General features: G+C 44.2%; 1 protein-coding gene across 1 annotated transcript in view; it reads right to left on the reverse strand.

Moving 5' to 3' along the window:
• fto (FTO alpha-ketoglutarate dependent dioxygenase) overlaps positions 1 to 16,069 on the reverse strand; it is a 126,022-nt gene extending 109,953 nt beyond the window's left edge. Inside the window, exon 1 of the mRNA XM_073464979.1 lies at positions 15,891 to 16,069. Coding sequence (XP_073321080.1) covers positions 15,891 to 16,016 — 126 coding nt within the window. The 5' untranslated portion in view covers positions 16,017 to 16,069. The remainder of the gene's footprint in view (positions 1 to 15,890) is intronic.
• Positions 16,070 to 20,178: the final 4,109 nt, after the last annotated feature.

A 20,178-nucleotide genomic window follows, 5' to 3' on the forward strand; every position in this document is an offset into this window, starting at 1 on the left:
ATGACTTGTTCAAGGGCATCTTGAGCATAGCAGGATTCAAACTAGCAGCTTTTGTCATCACAAGTGCGGTTTGAACTCTTTGCTACCACCACCAATATGCAAGGACCATTTGCCATTTTGCCTTAATTGTTAGTTTGCGGCCAGGCCATAATGTTTCCATTAAGATTATGTCGATCGAAAAAAGCTTTTTAGTTTTCACCTTCGAATTACAACATGCTTTCATGAGGTCAGCTGTTTTCCATGTGGAATGGCCAGTTTTAATGCAGACGCAGTCCCTTGGTATTCAGACAGGGTCCAGCTCAGTGAAGGGAAAGTCAGGGGAAAGAGTGAGAAAATGAGCAAGGGAGAGGGATGGAGGAAGGAGAGGAGAGGAAAGGGGGAGCGTTGATTGAAAGACTGTGATTAGCAGTTTTCAGCGGGGCACCAGGGCCACTGAGTTGTTCTAACAGGGTTGTCGCGTCTCTAGGTGCAGTCAAGGAGAAGTCAGTGCTTTAGAAAGCTCCCTCGATTTCTCCATTTCCCCCTCCTCCCTCCCCTCATTCGCTCTCACCACCCAGCCACACTTTTCCTGCCCCTCCAAAAAATCAATATGGCTGTGCAAAGTGCAGCTTGGCCCAGGGGGAGGGCCGGCTAGCTGTAGGGGCTAGAGGCAGAGCTTAAAGGGAGGACGAGAGGCGTCCTCCAGGCCTGTCCCACAGGCAGTGTCAAGGACAGACCTGAGGACCAAAGGACCGAGGCCACCAGATTGCCCTTCCCCTCTGCATCTCGCCTTCTCCCCCTCTCCCTCTCTCTCTCTCTCTCTGTTGCAGCCCGGGCTTGGCTGGCTCAGCGGGGCAGAAGAGATCGATAAGCAGGTGGAGCGTTTAAAATCCCCAGCTCCAGAGGCTGACGTTACGCTCCTCAGAGCCCAGTAGACCAACACATCGCTCAGGGCAGAGCAGCTGGATGGATGGATGGATGAGTGGGTGTATGGTGGTCGCACCTAGTCATTGAAAGGTTTGTGATTTGTGACAATAAACAATTCAATAGCACTTAGCCATACACAGTGTCCAAGGGGTGTAGGGCCAGACTCTTCACACACACTGCCATTGTCTCAACATGTCACAGATCAGTAGCACTCAGGCAGGTCAGACAGCTATAGACGAGCACACCATGTACTGTATCTCACTCTGATGCCATTTTGTCATCAAAATCCACTACTATACGTGAGTTTCTTACAACGCAGCAAACCCACTAAAAAAAGGGTGACTCCTTTCCCATTGCCAGTGGATGAGTTTGCTTTTCTGTTTGCTTTTTTCTGGTGTGTCACATTTGACGTCACAAATAGGCAGAAAAACAGGGAATACTACTTCTTTGATGTATTTGTGCCCATCTCTGATTGTCAGTTAATACAATTTTCATTGGTTAAATTCTTATTAATCGATTAATCATTAACATCCCGATTTCCATCACTGCCGATCACAGTTGAGGCCAGTAATTACCCGACTCCTGCAGAGTCATTTGGCCTGGCAATGAAAGCCGATTCTCTCGTCTACCAACGACAAAAGCCAAATGTTGGTGTGTTAGTGAGTTTCTCGTCCAGTTTGAAAGGGGTTTAAGGCAATACCTGTATTGCTGCGCGTGATATACTACTGTTACAGACCGAAGCATCAAAAACAGGCAGAAAAAAGGGAAAAAACTGGCATGTACTATCATTGTCAACGGCAGTCTTCCTCATTTCCATACAGTAGGCTTGACGAAGAAGCTTGTACATGATGTGGATGAAGTGTGCAAGGAGGATTTCAGTCCTGCCGCATGTCTCCGTGCGTGAGTGACTGATCACAGTAGAAGTGGCTTGTGTCTCTAATCCAGTACCACTGTTAGACAGTGCAAAGACCCGGCTCTGTGTACCGCAGCACTGGTTGATCAAACCCATCATGTGACAAGCAACCTCTTCAAATGACGATGATTTCCCAGCTCTGTGTCCCTTCGACTCCATATTAGATCATCTTCTGACACCGCCGAGTCTGGTACTTCAACTGGGGATAAAGATGATGTGCAATCCGACCGGAGGGGTTGGGAGTCAAGGGTAAACGCGGGGCTAAGACAGGGGTACTGCACCGGATTGGCTGACAGCTGTGACAATTATCATGTGGTATATTATAACCTTATGCTAAACATAAGATTTCATGCAGTATGTTGCTTGACAAAACACTTCAAGGATATTTTACCATCAACTTGGCTGTGTGTCACATTCACACACATGAAATGAGCCATTGGGAGGAGGGAAAAAAATCAGAAGATCATACTACATATCAAAACTAGAGAGGATCCTGTCGGCCTCAATTTTTCCAGGAGAAGGCCTGAGTTGTCTATCCTTTTCTGCAAGCAACGATATCATATTGTTTTCGAAAGACAACTAGACAGACAATCCCTTGAATTATCTTATTTGTTACTGATTTTTCGAATATGGTATTATTAACAAGCTTAAGCAGTGGCCTAAATTTAAATGCTGACAATCACCTAAGCCACTAGAAAAACATATGGCTCAAAACAGATGTGGACTGAACATCTAGGACAGGCCTCATGTCATCTTTGACCCAGATAAACTGGCATTATGATGTGACCTGAGATTAATATTGAATTATGGGCCGAATATCATTTGCGGCTGTTTACACGACCGTCACTCTGTCTTCCTGGAATCCTGAGGCAGATAAGTTTGCTATAATGGCATTAGCCAAATCCTGAAGTATAGCAGACGGCACTTGTCTTGCCTGAGAAGCCACCTCATTTCTTTATTTATTTTTCCTTCACTCATTCTGAACAAAGGAAAATATTCTACCAGGAATTGAATAGCTTAATCCTCTTTTCACTCTTCCCAGTAGCTTGAATGGTGACAGATTAACATCCTGGAGGTTTACAAACCCAGCCATTTGAAAATGTAATTGCTGGTGCCACACTGCATGCATGTGTTTTAAGTTGAGGGTTAATATTAAAGCTTAAAACGCACACATGCACTCGAGTAAAGAGGGGGGGGACGTGGCCAGTTTGGGCCCAGACCCAAGACAGTTAAGCGTGGGCAGGATGGACCATTCTGTCACGTGCGTATCAGGGAGTTGCAAGCTGTCCCGAACACTCGCTAGGCGCCATAGTTACTGTTCACTTCTGCTAATTATTACAGCCAATCAGAGGGGTTAACGGGGCGGAGCCTGGCCAGACCATGTTCTGGGGCATTTAACAGCTGGCAGGAACGGAGGTGAATGCATTACACACTGCCCTCATCCAATAAAAATAAAACACCCTGACATCTGAGGTGTACTTAGCGCAGAGGGGAGGGAGGAAGCGTGGGAGGCAAGAAAGGCAGGAGGAAGGGAGGGAGGAAGGGAGGGAGGGGTTGGGTGGGGTGAAGGGGGAGAGAGCATCTGATAACATGATGTCCAAGTGCCACCTAGTGACAACTTTCCATCTTCTCTGGTCCTCAGGGCTCAAGAGCATCAGGGTTGGAGGTGGTGGACAGATCACCTGGGCACAGGGTTTCGATATTAGCCGCATATTGTTCTGACCTTTCAAAGACATCTCAGTGAGCACCAACCATTTCAAGTTTCAAGTCAATATGTCAACCTACAGTAAAACAACGACATTCAAAAACTGCTGTTGATCTGAATCCATCTACTATCTATCCGTCTGCTCAGTTGGGGGACCGGGCTCCCGAACACTGCACTGGTATGCCGGTGGCCCTGGGCTCCTAGGTCCCCTCCCCTCATTAACCCAGGTATAAATCACACTCTGCCGGTGCCCAGAGGTGAGAGGGATGAGAGTGGAGGTGAGCTTGAAATAATGCTTATGTCACGGCAGGTCAGCCCTCCATTATGGCCGTTTCAAAAACTATTAATCTTGCTTGTAGTCAGTGGCCTAGAAATAATTACTTCATCTAACCCATGTAATACAGCATGACCAGCAGTCGAGCCTGGTCAATTTGAGGCTGGGGAGGCAGGATGGTGGTGGGGTAGGGGGGAGAGAGAGAGAGGTAGTGAGGGAGAAAAGGGTGGGGGGGGAGCCACAAATTACGAGGCCCTGTCTCCTGCTCGTGGGTGAATGATGTCCTGCTCACTTCAGCTGTGGCCCTTTACACTCTCAACGCTGATTTAGATAGATACACACACGTTCACACTCAGAGCAGCAGATTATATACAAGCACACATATGTGCGCACATTAATCCATGATTAAATGGACACACATTGGGGTGAGGAAGATACAAATCACATTATTTTAAACAAGGGGTCAAAACCCTTTCAGCAAGAGAGCTCAAAAACACACAAGTGAGGACACAGAATTAAATTTGTTGGAGTTAGCATGCAGAACTGACCCTGATAAAACTAGATCATCTGTAAGGGCTGCAGTTAATGATTATTTCCATTATCGATTAATCTGCCAATTGTTTTCAGGATTAATCAATAAATCGTTTAGTTGATAAAATGTCAAACAATTGTGGGAAAATGCTCATCACAATTTCACAGAAAGTGATGTCTTCTTTTATCCAACAAAAAGTCAAAAACTCAGACTCTTCATTTACAAATATAGATGGCAAAAAGAAGCAGTAAATTCTCTAATTTAAGAAGCTAGAACCAAAAAATGTTGACATTTGCTTGAAAATCAACCAATTGATTAACCGACTAACCGTTGCAGCTCTATTATCCACTGGCTTCAACGTAATACAATTAGTGCAACATCTAATTCATCAACAAGTTTTTATATTTCCATTTAAATTCCCTAAATATGCAAATCAAGTTGTGCCACCTGCTAACCGAAGTGAACTTTGCATTTCTTTTTGTCATTTTAAAGGAGAGCATTGCTCAAGTTGCCAGAAATGCAATTACATTTCATATTTGTTCAAATCACATTTTTTAGTTATCAGTCAAAAGCAATTTTGAAAGCCGTGATATTACACACAGCCTTTTACAAGCCGTGTGTGTAAACAGAGAAGCTACTGCAAACTCAGCCTCCATGAACGTCACAGGAAGTATGTATGGAGTGACATAAATAAATGCAGCCCTCCAGTGGCTGTCACAGCTGGTATTGCAGGTGCAAATTTAATTAGTCAAGGTGAAGTCTCCCTTGTTGTCTGGGGGGTGGGGGGGGAGGGTCTTCGCCATGCACGACTGTAAACACGCGCTATATCCTAATCAGGTGTCACCGCGGCGTTTGATCAGCCCGCGAAAACTTGTCACGAATCCCCGGCAGAGAGTGGGCCGAGGGGGGAGAACAAAGGAAAAGAGCTGTCATGAGAGAACAGGGTGGTGGTGCTGATGGCAGTGGTGGTGGATGAAGAGAGTTTGCCCATTAGCAGTCTCTGTCGCCTATCTCTCTCCCACTCCCCTTAACGTCTCCCCTCCTCTTGTTTTCTTTCTTTCTCTCCGTGGCTACCTACAGTACACACTTCGCCGTATCAAGTCACCGCACTATGTCTGCACTTCCACTCTGAGGAAAATCTCAACCGCAGCTGTCACACCCGTGCTTCACAACCGCCAACAAAGCTTCCAAAAGACAAACCCCAAAGTCGTAAAATACTTTTGTTTACCTCCCCAAAAAAACCCACACATGTACAGAGATACAAGCTGCGCTCGTTTTGTTTTTATCAAGCGCCGTTCTGAGTGGTAAGGTCCTCCTGAAAAGCCTGGAGAACTCGAGTCAGACATGATGTTCTCCTCCCGCCCAGCGCCTCCAGGCTGCACTGAGGCAGTGCAGGAACACGGCGCGCCATTAGATACTGTTTACCTTTCAGTTTGGGTGATATTGAATACATTAGCCGATTGAACCTCATAAGAAACACAGCCGAGTGACAAGGCCCAATCGTCTTTGCGACTACCATGGTAACTGAGATTACAGGCTAACAAAGAGCAGACAGGGGGAGAAAATATTTAAAACCCGAATAGTGATACATAAATTAATTAAAGGACAAAAAAACAAGTGGAGAATTAAAGTTGGAACATCTGTCAGCGACTTAGCTTCCCAACGTAATACCAGTGTTAGAACATTTATACCCTTGAAGTTAATGATCCCCTCTTTAATTGACAGTCAAGGAAAACTGGCTGCGGCAGCATCCTGCCGAGACGCCGATAAGAGGCCCGACTCCCCCCCCCTCCCAAAAATAAAATAAAAAAAAAAAACAGTTTAAAGAACCTTGGCACTAATCCCTATTGTCATCCCAGCGCAGCAGAAGGACTTACAAACACAGATAACTCTGCTGAAGCTGTCTATTTCTCAGGAGTTATGGGGACAGCCGAGCCGCTGCGCGCCTCGAATCAGTCACTCAGATTAGCCCAATCCCTCTGTGCTGTCAGTCAGCCGAGACAGTAGCCTGTCACCGCATTTACATGAGTCCATCTCACATGTGACAATGCCCCCTATATGTGACAATGGCTGCGAGGAAGGGGTCCACTCGCTCGCAGATAGCGGGCGTACAGTATGGCAGACGGGCTGTTGTTGGATTAAGCTCATGGTGTGCCGCTGTGCTCATGTCTTTCGCTGACACTCCGACAACAAGTTTAAGGAGTCTTAACCATTGGTGTTTTTCCATAGTGGGGAGAATGTGGGAGATGTATGTCAGATGAAACACACCTACGCTGACAAAGACAGATGCACACGCGCACACATAGGGATAAACTTCAAAAAAACTTGCAAGTACAGAATGAGTGTTGGATGAAAACCACAAGCTTACCTAGTCCTCCCCAAAGTTGGCTTCAAGCATGACTTTAATCCACCTACTTCACTTAACATGATGAGGCTCCGAGAATAAAAGGGAAAACAACATAAAACTAAGTACATCCTATACAAAACATCTGGATCAGTCCCCATCTTGAATTAACACAGGTATGCTTTAGATTAAAAAGCCAACCCTAAAACAAATCTCTAAAAAAGAAGAATAAGAACACTAACTAGATAAGACACAAACTTTCTGGGTGTCAAATTAATAAGGGATTACTTCCTGCGGAGTATGAGTTTGTACTTTTAAATGAACGGCTGCTGCTTGACGGCACCTGAGAGCTCGCTGTGTGCTGACTGCTTTTTATGCTTCTGTGGCTCACTCCACTTCAAACAGTCCCGCAACAAATGACAGTGGATGCCCCCTACATAACAGGGCCAGGGCAAGCATGACACAGGGGTTGACAACTGAACCCTCAAACTCCCTAACCCCTACCCCTGCCGTGGCACATGCACACACACACACACATAGCCTCGGCAAACAGCCCTGACATGACCGCTCGGCAGCCCTTCCTAACCCCTCCTTGTGTTTTTTCTCTCTCCATCTCACTGGAGACAACCCTCAATTCAGGACCGTTTTAGCCAGGCGAGTGGATGTGACCCGCTGCCCCCCAGTCAGGCTCATCTGAATAAACAGAGCTGAAGAAACAGGCAGAGGAGGGAAAATCTGCCTACATTATGATAGGAAGAGAGAAGATGGGATTCAGCCAAGGGGCTCCTTTCTTTATGCACGTTTGATCAAGTGCTTGACAGCGCCGGTGGATGGAATTACGGACTGTTGAACAAAAAGTTGTGTAAGTGTGTGTGTGTGTGTGGGCGTGAGTGTGTGTGTGTGTTGTTCAGTCTGGACAGCTGGGTTTCCGTGGCCTGACAGTGTTAGGATTGTGACAAGCCTGCCGCAGCACACCACCACATAGAAAGCGCAACCCGCCCACCAGCCTTTCGCAGTCCATCACTCAGGACGGCCGAGGGAAGCGCCGTGAGAAGAGGTCAGACGTGGAGGAAAGAGGGTGGGAGGAGAGCGGAGGAGAGGATGAGGAGGAGGATGAGGAAGGAGGGAGGGCTGGTCAGGGGTTAAGTGTAGAGAAGACAGCGATGAAAGGCAACTGTCATGCACCAGTGCTCGCCCAGGAGCACCTGTCTCGAGGAGAACATGCAAAGTGTGCCGGTCACGTCCTGACAATACCCCCACTTTTCTTTCACACACACATAGATCAACACACACATACAAGCTCTCAGGAAAAGGCTGATGCTCCACCGCTGGAGAGGCATCGCCTGTCTGACAGCATGCCAGTCAAGCTGTCGTTGGCTCCTTCGCATATATGCAAGGAAAAGTTAGGCTGATGAAGAAAAAACACAGGGGTGGGGGGGGGAGCTCAGAGGAAGAATCACTGAGACATGAACAGACTACCTGAAGTGAGCAGACACTTCTCAGACACTTGATGCAGAGTAAATGCTGGAACGGGAGATACAAAAAGCTCCAGGAAAGCAAATCCAGGATAACCAGGAAAACGCTCCTCGGAATGGAAGTTGGTGCAGTTACCAAAGTCCTTAGGTGTAAGCAGCTGCACAAAGCACCTGATGCCTCCAACTACAAATGCTTTTTCAAGTCCCTTTCAGTATTTTTGTGTTCAATTAGGTAGACATGAGGTTAGTGGCTATTTGAACACCTGCCAATGCTAACTCCTTTGCTGTCCGAACTGAAGCCCCAAGTCTGACACCGTTACACACAACCATTTCACAAAAATAGCATTATGTTTGTTTTTACAAGAAGAAACTACCTGCAGTATTTTGTTAATGGTGGTTAGCAGAGGAGGCCAAGTGAACCTCCAGCTGGCTCAGTCAAAAGCAATGCCAAACAGAACCTGGCTCTGGCTAGCGCAGGCACTTCCTACGTTCAGCCTCTACAAAGCAATACGCCAAATGCCAGGTATTTTAACACACTTTCATTGCTCATGTTTATGGAAAAGAACTTATGATGTACAAATTAACAGTTACTATTTACAGCGCCTTGTGAACCTGGCCTCCTGCAGCTTTTGTGAATGAAGGCTTTTGGACTTTCCATTGAAACCAGATGTTGGGCAACACCGTGGCAGTAGGCACTTTTTATTGGAAAGGTGAGTCATTACAAAGGGAAAATAAATTCACAAATAAACAGCATGAAGACTGCCTGTCCTATGCAGGTGGCTTTGCACGGTCAAACCATTTTTATTGGAGTCGGCTAAAAATAGCAACAACCAGGTTAGCTAAGACGTAGCATCGACTATTATTTTTGCTTCAGAGGCTGTCATGTCTCGTCCGTTTCCAACATTTATGGTGCTAAACGAGCTTGTTGAAGATTTTTATCATGTGAGTAATGTTCTTTTAGCATTAAAAGCATCAGCAGCCTTGACACACACATTAAATGTGTAGACGTGCGCTCACATGCACACAACCATGCATTCAAAGACACATTGCACACACACAGACACACACACACACACACACACACACACACACCTCCAGAATGCCAAACAAACAGAAATGGAAAATAACGACGTGGCCGGATCATAGCCTCGAGTGGCTAATGAACCCCCTTGAGGATCTAGCCCTTGTGTATGAGGTGAGAGGGTCATTCCCATGTTTATTCAGCAGCGGTCCAATGAGCCACCACCATCTATTGATCGAACTGATTATTCTATGTCTCTCTTGTGACGGGACACATGCATGACAGATGAACCCTACTTGGGCAGGTCACATTCGATTGTAATCTCATTGAATCTGACGGCTGATCTGGTTGGCCGGTTTGCATGATCCACACCGCGGCCTTGTTTGCGAACGTGCTGACATCTGTGGCTAATGCCTCAACACTAATATGAGGCGCTCGGCAGGGGCTGTCAAACACGTAACCTGTCAAGGGCTGTTTGGACAATCCTGGTGACTGCTTCCATAGGAGAAAACCATCCGGGTGGTATATGATAACCGCAGACATATACCCTAGTTATCGGTACAGGATGTTTCTCAGTGTTTTTAATAGGGATGTGCAACTTGTAAACCTAGCTAACTTGCTAATCGGCAACAGAAATACCACTCGATTAAATTTAGGATTATTATTTTCTCATTGCGTTTAATAATAAGCACTTTTCGCACAGATGTTATTATTGCGTTGAATATTTCTTTCAGACAATCTTTAACTTTACAGCCTTGGTTTCATTGTGCCCAATTTTGACTGTATTCTGAGTGTTTTCTTACTGCAAAGAGCAACACTGCTAGAATTAGGAAATCAAACTAAGCATGGTTGCATGGGTGAAAGACAAGACTCGTGTTGCCTCATATCTGTGGAAAGTCTGTGGAAATAAGTTGGATTTTGCCTCTGATAGAAATCTTTTTTCAATTTTTCATCTTGCCTCATGTCATACAGTGGCCAACCAGTCAGAGGGGAGTAGATGGCAGCCAGTACAAGGAGAAAACCTCTGCAGATGACCCTTTCACTGACATTATGACTCACTATGGCGCTCAATCCCCAAGCCACACCAGACTGTAATGCCTTGCATAAGGCTATCTCTGTTTTTCCATTTAAATGTTTAGTAAGATCACAGGCCCTCCGAAGCACATATGGGAGTCCGTGGCAGGCCATCTCAGCCGTATACCCTGAGACAATGCAGGCGGGGCCGTAAAAGTTGATATCCTTCCAGATGCAAACCAAATGTAGACATCATGCACCTTTAAAATGTCATGCGTTCAACACAGACTGCCATAAAAGAGGTGGTAGGAAGTGAGGGAACGACGTGCGGGATTTCTCACATTGATCACGAGAAGCTGACCCAACCCATATATGGCTGATATCTGAATGTCATCAGCAGAGAACCATCTCATGGGTAATAAACAGTATCCTGGTGCATCGTTTAATCTTAAGGAAACAGCTTGCTTACGGTTAAATGCCACTAGTTGTAGAATATATAATCAGTTAATTTAATAATTACATCACAGATGTAGTGGGGCAAAACAATGAATTTACATCTACTCAAATTATTGTAATTAGGTATTTTTTTCAAGTATTTTTTCAAGTCTGTAATTTAACTCGTACTTAAGTAGACAACACACCATGTTATCTACTTAGTCACTTCTAAATTTATAATTCAGTTCTGAGTACAATTTGTGTAAAATATCAAAACCTTTCATCTGTTTTTGGAGCCAAAAAGGCCACCCGATCACAAATGGGCCAATGAAATCCCTGATATATGGCCAAAAAAACACAAAACTGTGCAGCAGGCCCAGGTTTGGAGATGTGACCATGACCACGGAGCAGAACAGAGCAGCATAATGCATTAAACATCACAGTTAAAAAGTAACTCATACTCTGAGAAACGTTAGAGAAGATTACTTTGTACTTTTACTTGACTTTTATCATTGTTATAATTATGTTTTTATCATTTCAATACCAGTAAGTTTTACTTGTATTTGAGTAATATTTCAGTAAGGCAACTGTAATCGTACTTGAGTACAGATTTTCAGTACTCTTTCCACCACTGTCAATCCCATCCTTCCATCACTGTCATCTTTAAAAATAGGACCTACCGTCCATTACACTTACTGCAGTGCTCCAAAATTAATATGATTAAAGGGACATATCATCGCAAAACTGAAAATATGTATTTTTACTCTTATGTGTACTACTATTTAATCATCTACATTGTTTTTGGTATGAGTTGTTGACTGTGAGAGATATTGACCATACCATGCAGAAGGAAGTGTGCATCTCTTCATGGACGAGCTAGCTAACTAAGCTAGCTGAAGTTACAGCTCAGGCGAGGAGGACATCATTAATGTTCACATCCAGCTGACAACAAGGTCTGTGGATTAATTCATGCAACTGTTCATCCAAAACAGTCAAATTTATATAGTCTATATGGTGAATATCTCGGTGCATTTGGTGCATTCTTGCACCAAGCTGAGCAGGAGTTCTAGTATGTTGACTGAATTATTTTAAAGGGAGGCTTGACTCACCATGCTGATCTGTAAACAACTCAGTATAAATATATGAGCCAAAGATCAAATAGGCAAGACAAGGTAAAGACATGTAGAAGGAAAAGCTCGGCAGCAGACTAATCAGCCCCCTCCAATGCACACGTAGCAGATCAATGAAAGACCTGAGGCCTTGGGCCTGCACTATATTACACACCAAAACTTCATATTCATTCATTGATTTTACTTTTCAGAATAGTATATCATTGAACTCCAATGGGAGCGAAAAATAGAGGCCGGGGCTGAGGTCAAGCCTCGCGTGGACGGATGTTTGCACAATATTGATGGCGCACGCAGAAAGAAATGACTAAATATCTGGATCAATAGCTAGTTTCCCTCGCCACGACAGGTTGTTCCAGATGGAAATATATAAATACTTCTTTATGGCTACTGGAGTGGCCCTAACGAACAGGGCTAAATACCCCCCTTAAGGTAAACTCTTTGATTAGCCAAGGCCAGAGGTGACAAGAGGAGTCTGCTGATGCTACAATGCCATGCTTCCAACGGCCTCAGGATGCTAATGCACACAGGGGCCCAGTAAAGAGGCCAAGAATATGACAGGTCACAAGCCCTGGGCAAAGTGCTCTTTGCTACCTGACCCTCCTATTCATTTGTAATGATGATGTGGCCCAGGCTACACCATTCTCGGTCATGTTCACATAATGCATTTATGAATAATTTAGAAAAAATTTCATCATTACTCACATAAAGCCACTATTCTAATTGTAGTAATCAGGCCTGGCACTGGGGGGAGTCCCAATAATTTGGCCTGAAGAAACAAATTTGCATGTGGAATTCTTCCAGATAAATATGTAGAGCACTTTGTAATCAAACCAGACCAACGGCCTGGTGGAAATCTTGCACCCTGCTGCTGCTGATGCCGCAAGAGCTGCCTGTTCTTATTTACAGCACAACACAATTACTGAGAACAACACCCAACCTCTTCCCCTGCTCCACAGCGGCCAATGGGGCCATAAAGAGGGAGGAACCACATCATTGCCTACTCCTTAATTAAATGAAAACCCGTAAGGTTCATTTGCCTCCTTTTTTTAACACATTGAACTGGCCAGCCCACTGCTGAAGACCTCCCAGACACCATCCCTGCTTGGCCCTAAATCATGACTGGATAAACGGCCCGGTGGGTCCCTGCTGGACACGCAGTGGCCGCCCAGCGGCAAGGCCAGAGCAGGGCATGCGGTAGATCGACACCTAGCCAGCGATAAGTAATTCTGTAGAGGATTAGCAGCATGATAGCCTGATCAATACTGTGTGCTCAGGCCATTAGGAATGCAGTGAGGAAATGACCCCCTCCGGTAATAAAGCAGGGCATCTGGGTTCTCCTTCATTTGCCAGCTCCATTAGTGTAATGGTATCATTATCTGCCACAGCCGTATTTTTCTGAGCCCTGGCTTTTCCACAGCTCGACCGGCGGGGGTCTGATGAAGCTGTGAGAGCCCCCATGCCGAGTGTTCCCCTTTTCTACCATTCTACACAGAGCCAAGGTGTAAATCTAGCTCTGTTGGAGCTTATGTGCTACCCTGCCTTAGGTATCCATACCCATGTTTTATGTCAGCACCCAACACTATTTCTCCATTATTGGCTCATTAATAGAGCAAGCAGCATGTAGCTTGGGTTAAAAGGGAGAAAAAGATGGCCGGCAGAGCGCAAAGCTGCTGAATGTGCTGAATCTGACACCCCCCTCTTGCTAAAACACCAGGCCTGACATGACAGGACGTCGGCATTAGTCGCCATAAATCGTTTCTTTTACACTAATTCACCAGCTAACATTTTGTGTGGGAGAATTGATTAACCATGTCTGGATGTGTGGCCACATAATCAGCTTTTACCTCGGTAGTTGTTAATTTAACAGAATTGCCAAGGGAAACACAAACCATTTTAATGAGTGTTCAGAAATTAAATACCCTAAACAGCTTGCACTATGGTGCCGCAACCAGAGCAAACCAATGAGGCTGATCTAAGCAATGGGCTGGGCTGAGCCCAAGACCTCACAACATCTGGTGACCCTGTGTGATCATTACTTAGCCTGCTGCTCACACACACACTTCCTGTTTCGACACAGCACTTTATACTTGTCATCACTGTCCAAATGGCGAGCTTGCATCAAAGACGGCATCAGAACATTGGGTTAAGGGACAGGGCCAGTTCTGTTTTCACACTTCCCAAGGCCTGAGTGGAAATTCATCTTGTGATGACAATACTGATAAAACAGAACAAAATGTTTTCAATTCTTTGGATTAGGGTATTAGGCTAGCTGCTATGAGGTGGAAATTCATGAAAGTATAGCGAGTTGAGAACCAGAGTGCAAGTAGTCTGCAATTAATGTTACTGAAACGATAAACAAAACAGTGTGTCAAAGAATATCTGATGGATCCATCCTCGATTCTAAGCAACAGAGATTACAATTATCTCAGTTTTTGAACTTAAACAAATGTGAACTGATGTGGATGTGATGTGATTAATCCTCCCTTGCAGTTAGGCCAGTGTCCTATTCTATTTCGCTTTTAAAAATACAGACAGGCTATGACATCCCACCTGTCAGTGTGTCTACTGACTTGCTGCGGTGGGATTTTCGAAGGAGATTGTGTATTCATTTGGCACTAATCTGTTGGTGCTTGCATTCCCTAACTCAGTATGACAGTGGAGCCATCATAGCACATCTCTCACTTTGTGCAGCATTGCAAACATACTCGCTCACTGGATAAGACAACCATCATATCCAAGTCATTAGTTATCGTGATAACTGTATCACTATACAACCACTGATATTATAAAAAAAAAGTGGCCAAAAAAGCGTGCAGCTCCATCCTTGGCTTTGCTCTACACTCATATAGTCATTTTGCAATTACAATTCCTCTCGCTCATCCTTTTATTTATCTAAAGAGAAAGGAAGCTAAGCCATTAGGTCTGTGCAGTGCTGCCTGACTGCCTGAGGGCCAGCTGGAATGAGTTCTCTCTCTGAGCCGCTCATCTGGCCGCCATGGCTGCTTTCATAAACAGGAGGAACCACGTCCTACATAGTTTCACTGCTGTCTAACATGATCCAAACACATGTGCCACGGCAGACTGCGTCCAAGTCAGGAGATAAGAGGAGAAACAGACAGCGAGGCGGGCAGACAGACAGACAGACATACAGACAGACAGGCGGGTATGACTGTGGGGTGAAGCATAGCCACAGGATGCCTTGGGCACAGCAGAGCCCCTTTACTTCCTTTGGCTTAAGCATCTCAGCACACAACAAAGTTACGGTTATACAGCATGCGAAAGCCTGTTTAAGCCCTGGTCAGCACGAAACACGGCACAACAGGTCACGACGGGTTACGAAAGCATCCATCTAATAAATAATCCTGCACAAAGTCAGCTCATGTGTGCGGGATTATTTAATTATACCTTTAGCGGGCTCTACAGCTGTCATATTCACAATAAGGTATTATTATAGAGGAGTAATCACAACAATTGGCCATTGAGTAATCATCTGTACTGTACATTACAGCCCCAGTGTGTTACCCAGTGTGTCTGTAGCTGAAGCCTGGAGCAGCTGTGAGACTGCTGGCCTGGCACGTTGCCAAGTGTGACACACACTAACTTTACATTTATGTTTAACTGTTGAGCTGAGCTGCTTCCTGTTGCTGCATCACAATTAACAGCTGATTCATTTTTTCATCCATCACACCAGCAATGAAACCTCAACGTCGCATCTTTGTTTGTTTGGTTTCTATTAAATATTAACAGCTAACCTATAGAATAACTATGATTATTCACTGTTTCCTAGCATAAATATATATATATATATATTTATATAGACTGCAATTCATATCGTGTTTTCTATTTAATTATGGGATGTTGCCGAGATGTTACTCCTCTCATCAGCAGTGTATTTACGTGGTTAAAAAAAAAAAAGCACCGTTTTATAATGCAACTGTAAGTCTTCATTGTGGCAGACTGGTTGGGGGAAAAAATGGAAAACACAATAAAGGAAAGAGGCAAGGTGAGGTATGCGCTCACATTCGCGGCTCGCTAGCCTCCGAAATGCAGCCAGCGGCATCCCATAAGGAGCATTAGATATTCAACGAGCGACAGGGCTTAGAAATATGCCAGAGCTAACGGAGAAAAACGCTATCAATACCTTTCTTCTCTTCTCCCCCTCACTGTCACCCGATCTTTTCATGTTCCTGGAGTTGTGTTTACACTGCCTCGCTTTCATTAGGGGCGACGTTGGTCGTTGTAGTGCACGAATACACGGCACCGTCATCTATTCTCACGTTAGACAGAGCACACGAAGAGCAGCGTTACGTGTTACTTCGGTCAGAGCCCGGCGGTCAATATTTTCACTCCGAAGTGGCTTCTTAAGGAGAGGCACTTGAAGGAGCCGCCACAAGCGCGGCGAAGAGAACTACAAGTCCCAGGTCGAACGCGCGCTCGAGGCGGAAGCAGCTCCGGGCACGCTCGAGACGTCGCACTGCGCAGCCGCAGCGCAGGTACAGATCTACAAAATGCGGATGTGCAGCTCGACATGGCTTTAAATCAGTGGTTTAAAATGGCTGTGACATTAAAAAAAAAGAAAAATGTGAAAGCAGAAGTTTTTCCTATTACTTTGAAATTAAAATGTGTTTATTTTAATATTATTATCACAAGTAGAACTAATATCCTGAATGCATATTTTGTAAAAAAAAAAAAGGGTTTAAATCAAACTTTTTTCTTCAAAAATATCCCAGTCTTCAGCATGGATATTCCATATGTTCCCCCCCCCCCTTTTTTTCCTAAATCAAAAGCAGTGTCACTTTCATCTCAGACTATGTGTAAAAATAGCAATCATGCTTTGAACGCGCTCCAGTTCAAGTCCCCGCCAACCTTCTTTCAACTCTCGCATGCATCTCAAATCCAGGTGTTTTTCCGCCGGTGTGGGCTCACAACCACGTCGGGGCCCCCTCTTTTCAACTCACTACCGATCATGAAAGCGCAGCGTCTGTGTGGCTGCCTTTATGTATCACCCTGCAGTCGGAGTGACCTCCAAGAGTTCATCCAGATTTACTCATAACATGTTTTGAATGGTGCTGAAATGTGTTCTGGCCATTGTTCCTATCAAACCACATGTGAAATACATGAGAGAGTTTCACGGATGGAGCGGGTGCTGGTGGAAGGGCGGTGCAGGGGCGGATTTGCAGGGGTCTGAAAAACACCTGTTACATATTACCATTACAGACTTTGATCAGTGTCTTCATTAGTTTCCTTTGTAATCTCTTTTCTTTTATGGTAGAGCTGACCCAAGTGAGCCGGGTACAGTGATTTAACACACATGTTTCTTTCACCTGTCTTGTAAAATGCTCAAAAGCTCTCCCACTTTCAAAGATGTCGGTGTCTCTGGCATCCCTTACTAATAAACGGAGTGGGGTTCTTTTGATTCCTATTTATAACCTACATTTCCTCTCCTCTGTCCTGGTCTTCTGAGGGGAGAGTAGGTTTGAAAAATATCCTTGGAATCATTTTGTGAAAACTAGATCCATGTGCATATATGTTTTTTGTTTTTTTTTTCACATTTAACATGTCAGCCTTCTTTAGAGCTACTTTCATGAAAAAAAAACCTTATGATGTTGTAAATAATTTATTTTTTTATCCTATAATGTCAAAATCTGCCTTCATCCGACCTCCATCACCCCGATCTATCTTTGCACTATGTTCCTTTTATGCGTCAAACCATCATTCACATATTCACGCTGTCAATCATCTTTACGGTTAACTTCTCAAGGAACAGACGGTTTCCCTGACTGACGTTTTTTGGCTGAGTCTGTCAGATCTGGGGCTCTCTGAGTGAACATAATGTAAAGGACCTTTAATGGCAGACAGACCAATCACCTCGTCTGACAATTTCTGCAGAAGCTTGGTTTTTAATTCCAGTGCTGGTGGCCCATCGGTGTCAAAGTCCTCACAACCCCCATGGCTGAGGAATGATATGTGCACGGTGGGTCCTATTAAATTATTCACCAAGTATATAAACCATTCAGATCATGTTTGGCTCACGGTAACGGAGGTTTGTGGGATCAATTCAGAGCCAGGGTAGAGGGGATTGCTTTGATCATAATTAGGTACATTGCTTAAAAATGTAGGCTATTCTAATGCAGTTACCTTATTAAAGGCGTAATGCAATTCATGAGGTAGAAAACCTTATCACTTTAAAGGAAGACATTTCAGGATATACACTCATTTGCTTTCTTGACAAGACTGTCATCATTCTCACATTTGTCCAGTAAATACCAGCAGCCAATTAGCTTAAGTAACATAATGCACCTAACAACACCTCTAAATCTCACTAACCAAGACATTATATGTATATTATATTATATAAAGCCCCTTTGAATATGTCTTATAAGTCTTAAAACCAAAGTTAAAACCATTACTGTAAGTATCTTAAAGCCTACTGTGCACACTTTACTGTAAATTGATCATTATATAAGTTGTAAAGTTAGAATAGTTTGCAACTAAAATCAACCTGTAAAGACGGACTGATGAGGAGGAGATGAGTCTCCGTGTTTGGCGTGATGACGTTGAACAACCTCCAAAGGCATGTAAATGCTTTATAATTCAAATGTGGGGTATACTGACAAATTTAATGTCATAGAACAAAACATGAAAATATGTGTGCATGTATATGTATGTATGTATGATGTATATGAGTATGTATATTGTGCTAACCACAGACCTTATTTCAGGGAACCAGAAGTGCAAAAATGCAAACTATAACTCACTCTCAGTGACTATTAGACAAAATGTGTTACCCTTGCACAAAGCCGGTCAAGCTAACATGATGCTAGCTATACATGTAGCTTCATATTGATTGTACTGATGTGAGAATTGCATCAATCTACTCATCTATTGTAACTCTCAGCAAGAAGACAAGAAACAAATTCCCCCAAAATTTCAAGTTATTACTTTTACTTATTTGCAGATTATGTCATAATTGATAAAGAAGTTATAAATGCAGTTGTCAAAGTATTTTTAAGACCTACACCACTCCATTCAAACCATAAAACCAATCCATCATTACACTATGTTTCCTTTGGGAATGTGTCAAACTATCGTTCGAATGTTGTCACCGTCAGTCATTGTGATGGGGAACATGTCCAAGAGGAGAAAGATCTGTGGATCTTTTATGCTCGACGGTCAGATCTGAGGCTCTGTTAACAATCATATAATGTGCAGGCTCTTTACATGGAGACGATTACCTTCCTCGACAATGCCTGTCATTTGTCCGACAGTGAATCAGGCTCTAAAGCAGGCACCTCTTCCTCTCATGTCCGACCTGTGGGGTTCAGCATGAGGCAAGGTCATCCCTGTACGCACTCTGATGTGGTATCATATGGGATGGAGAGGGGGGGAAAAAAATCGCTTTGAACCTATCATCATGTAGCCTTCTCTACTGGTCTGGCCAATGTGTTTGCGTTCATGCTGGGGGTATGTTTTCTGTTATTGTGCATTGCATCAGATCCGGATGACCCTTTGACAAGGCTCCTTTTTTTTGTGATAAAATGAGAATCTAAAATAGCCGGGGAAGAAGAAAAAGATGAGAGGAGCACGGTGCCAGAAAGTACTAAAGCACAGTAAAGGAAGACAGAGACCATTGTGTCGGTCTGTATTAAAACCAGAGCCCACGGCCCTGCAATCATCTCTCCCCCCATGCTTCGAACTATTGTATGGCCTGAGAAATCAGAAATGCAAGAGACAGGCCTCTTTGTGAGTAGTGATATCTTTCCGATGCAGGAGTTTCTGTCGGGGCCACCTAGATTTTATTATTACGTTATCAAGTTAAGCTGTGGTTTTGTGTATGAAAGAGAGGAAGCAAACTACTGGGAAAACTGAAAACAATACAGTCAAGCTTTGTCCTGCACCACACGGGACCTCTGGTGAAGGTACTGTTAGAATTGTAAACAGCATTTTTCACTCACCACAACTCCGGCCAGGGACTATCCTCAGCATATTGTGCTGCCTCGGCGAAGACAAGCGCTTTTCTTGATTTTTATTTATATCGAATGAGCATATGGAGCAAGTATGTGCCTTCTCTGCTCGCTAACCTTCAATGCTTAGCCCTAGGAAACTGTTATTTGTCAGTGCTATAAAGCAGATTGCTGCCCAGTGGTTTCAATTAACATCAAAGAGCTCTTCGCAGGCAGTAATAGTTATATCAAAAACCTGAAATGTATTATTTAGGTTATGTGCTGGAGTCTTCCAAACGATTATGTCCTCGTTCAGAGGGAGGGTTTTCTTTTTCTGCTGACTTTTTCCATTCCACACACTCCGCCGCCCTTCAGCTCGTCCCTTTGAAGCAGCCCCACATCACTCCTGTACGGTCTCTTTGTAGCACCAGGGTACCTGTGTGGCTCACACCCGGTGGCCTATTAGTTACAGGGCATAAAAAGTGG

This window comes from Pagrus major, chromosome 4 (assembly GCF_040436345.1).
Source record: "Pagrus major chromosome 4, Pma_NU_1.0".
Lineage (NCBI taxonomy): Eukaryota > Metazoa > Chordata > Actinopteri > Spariformes > Sparidae > Pagrus > Pagrus major.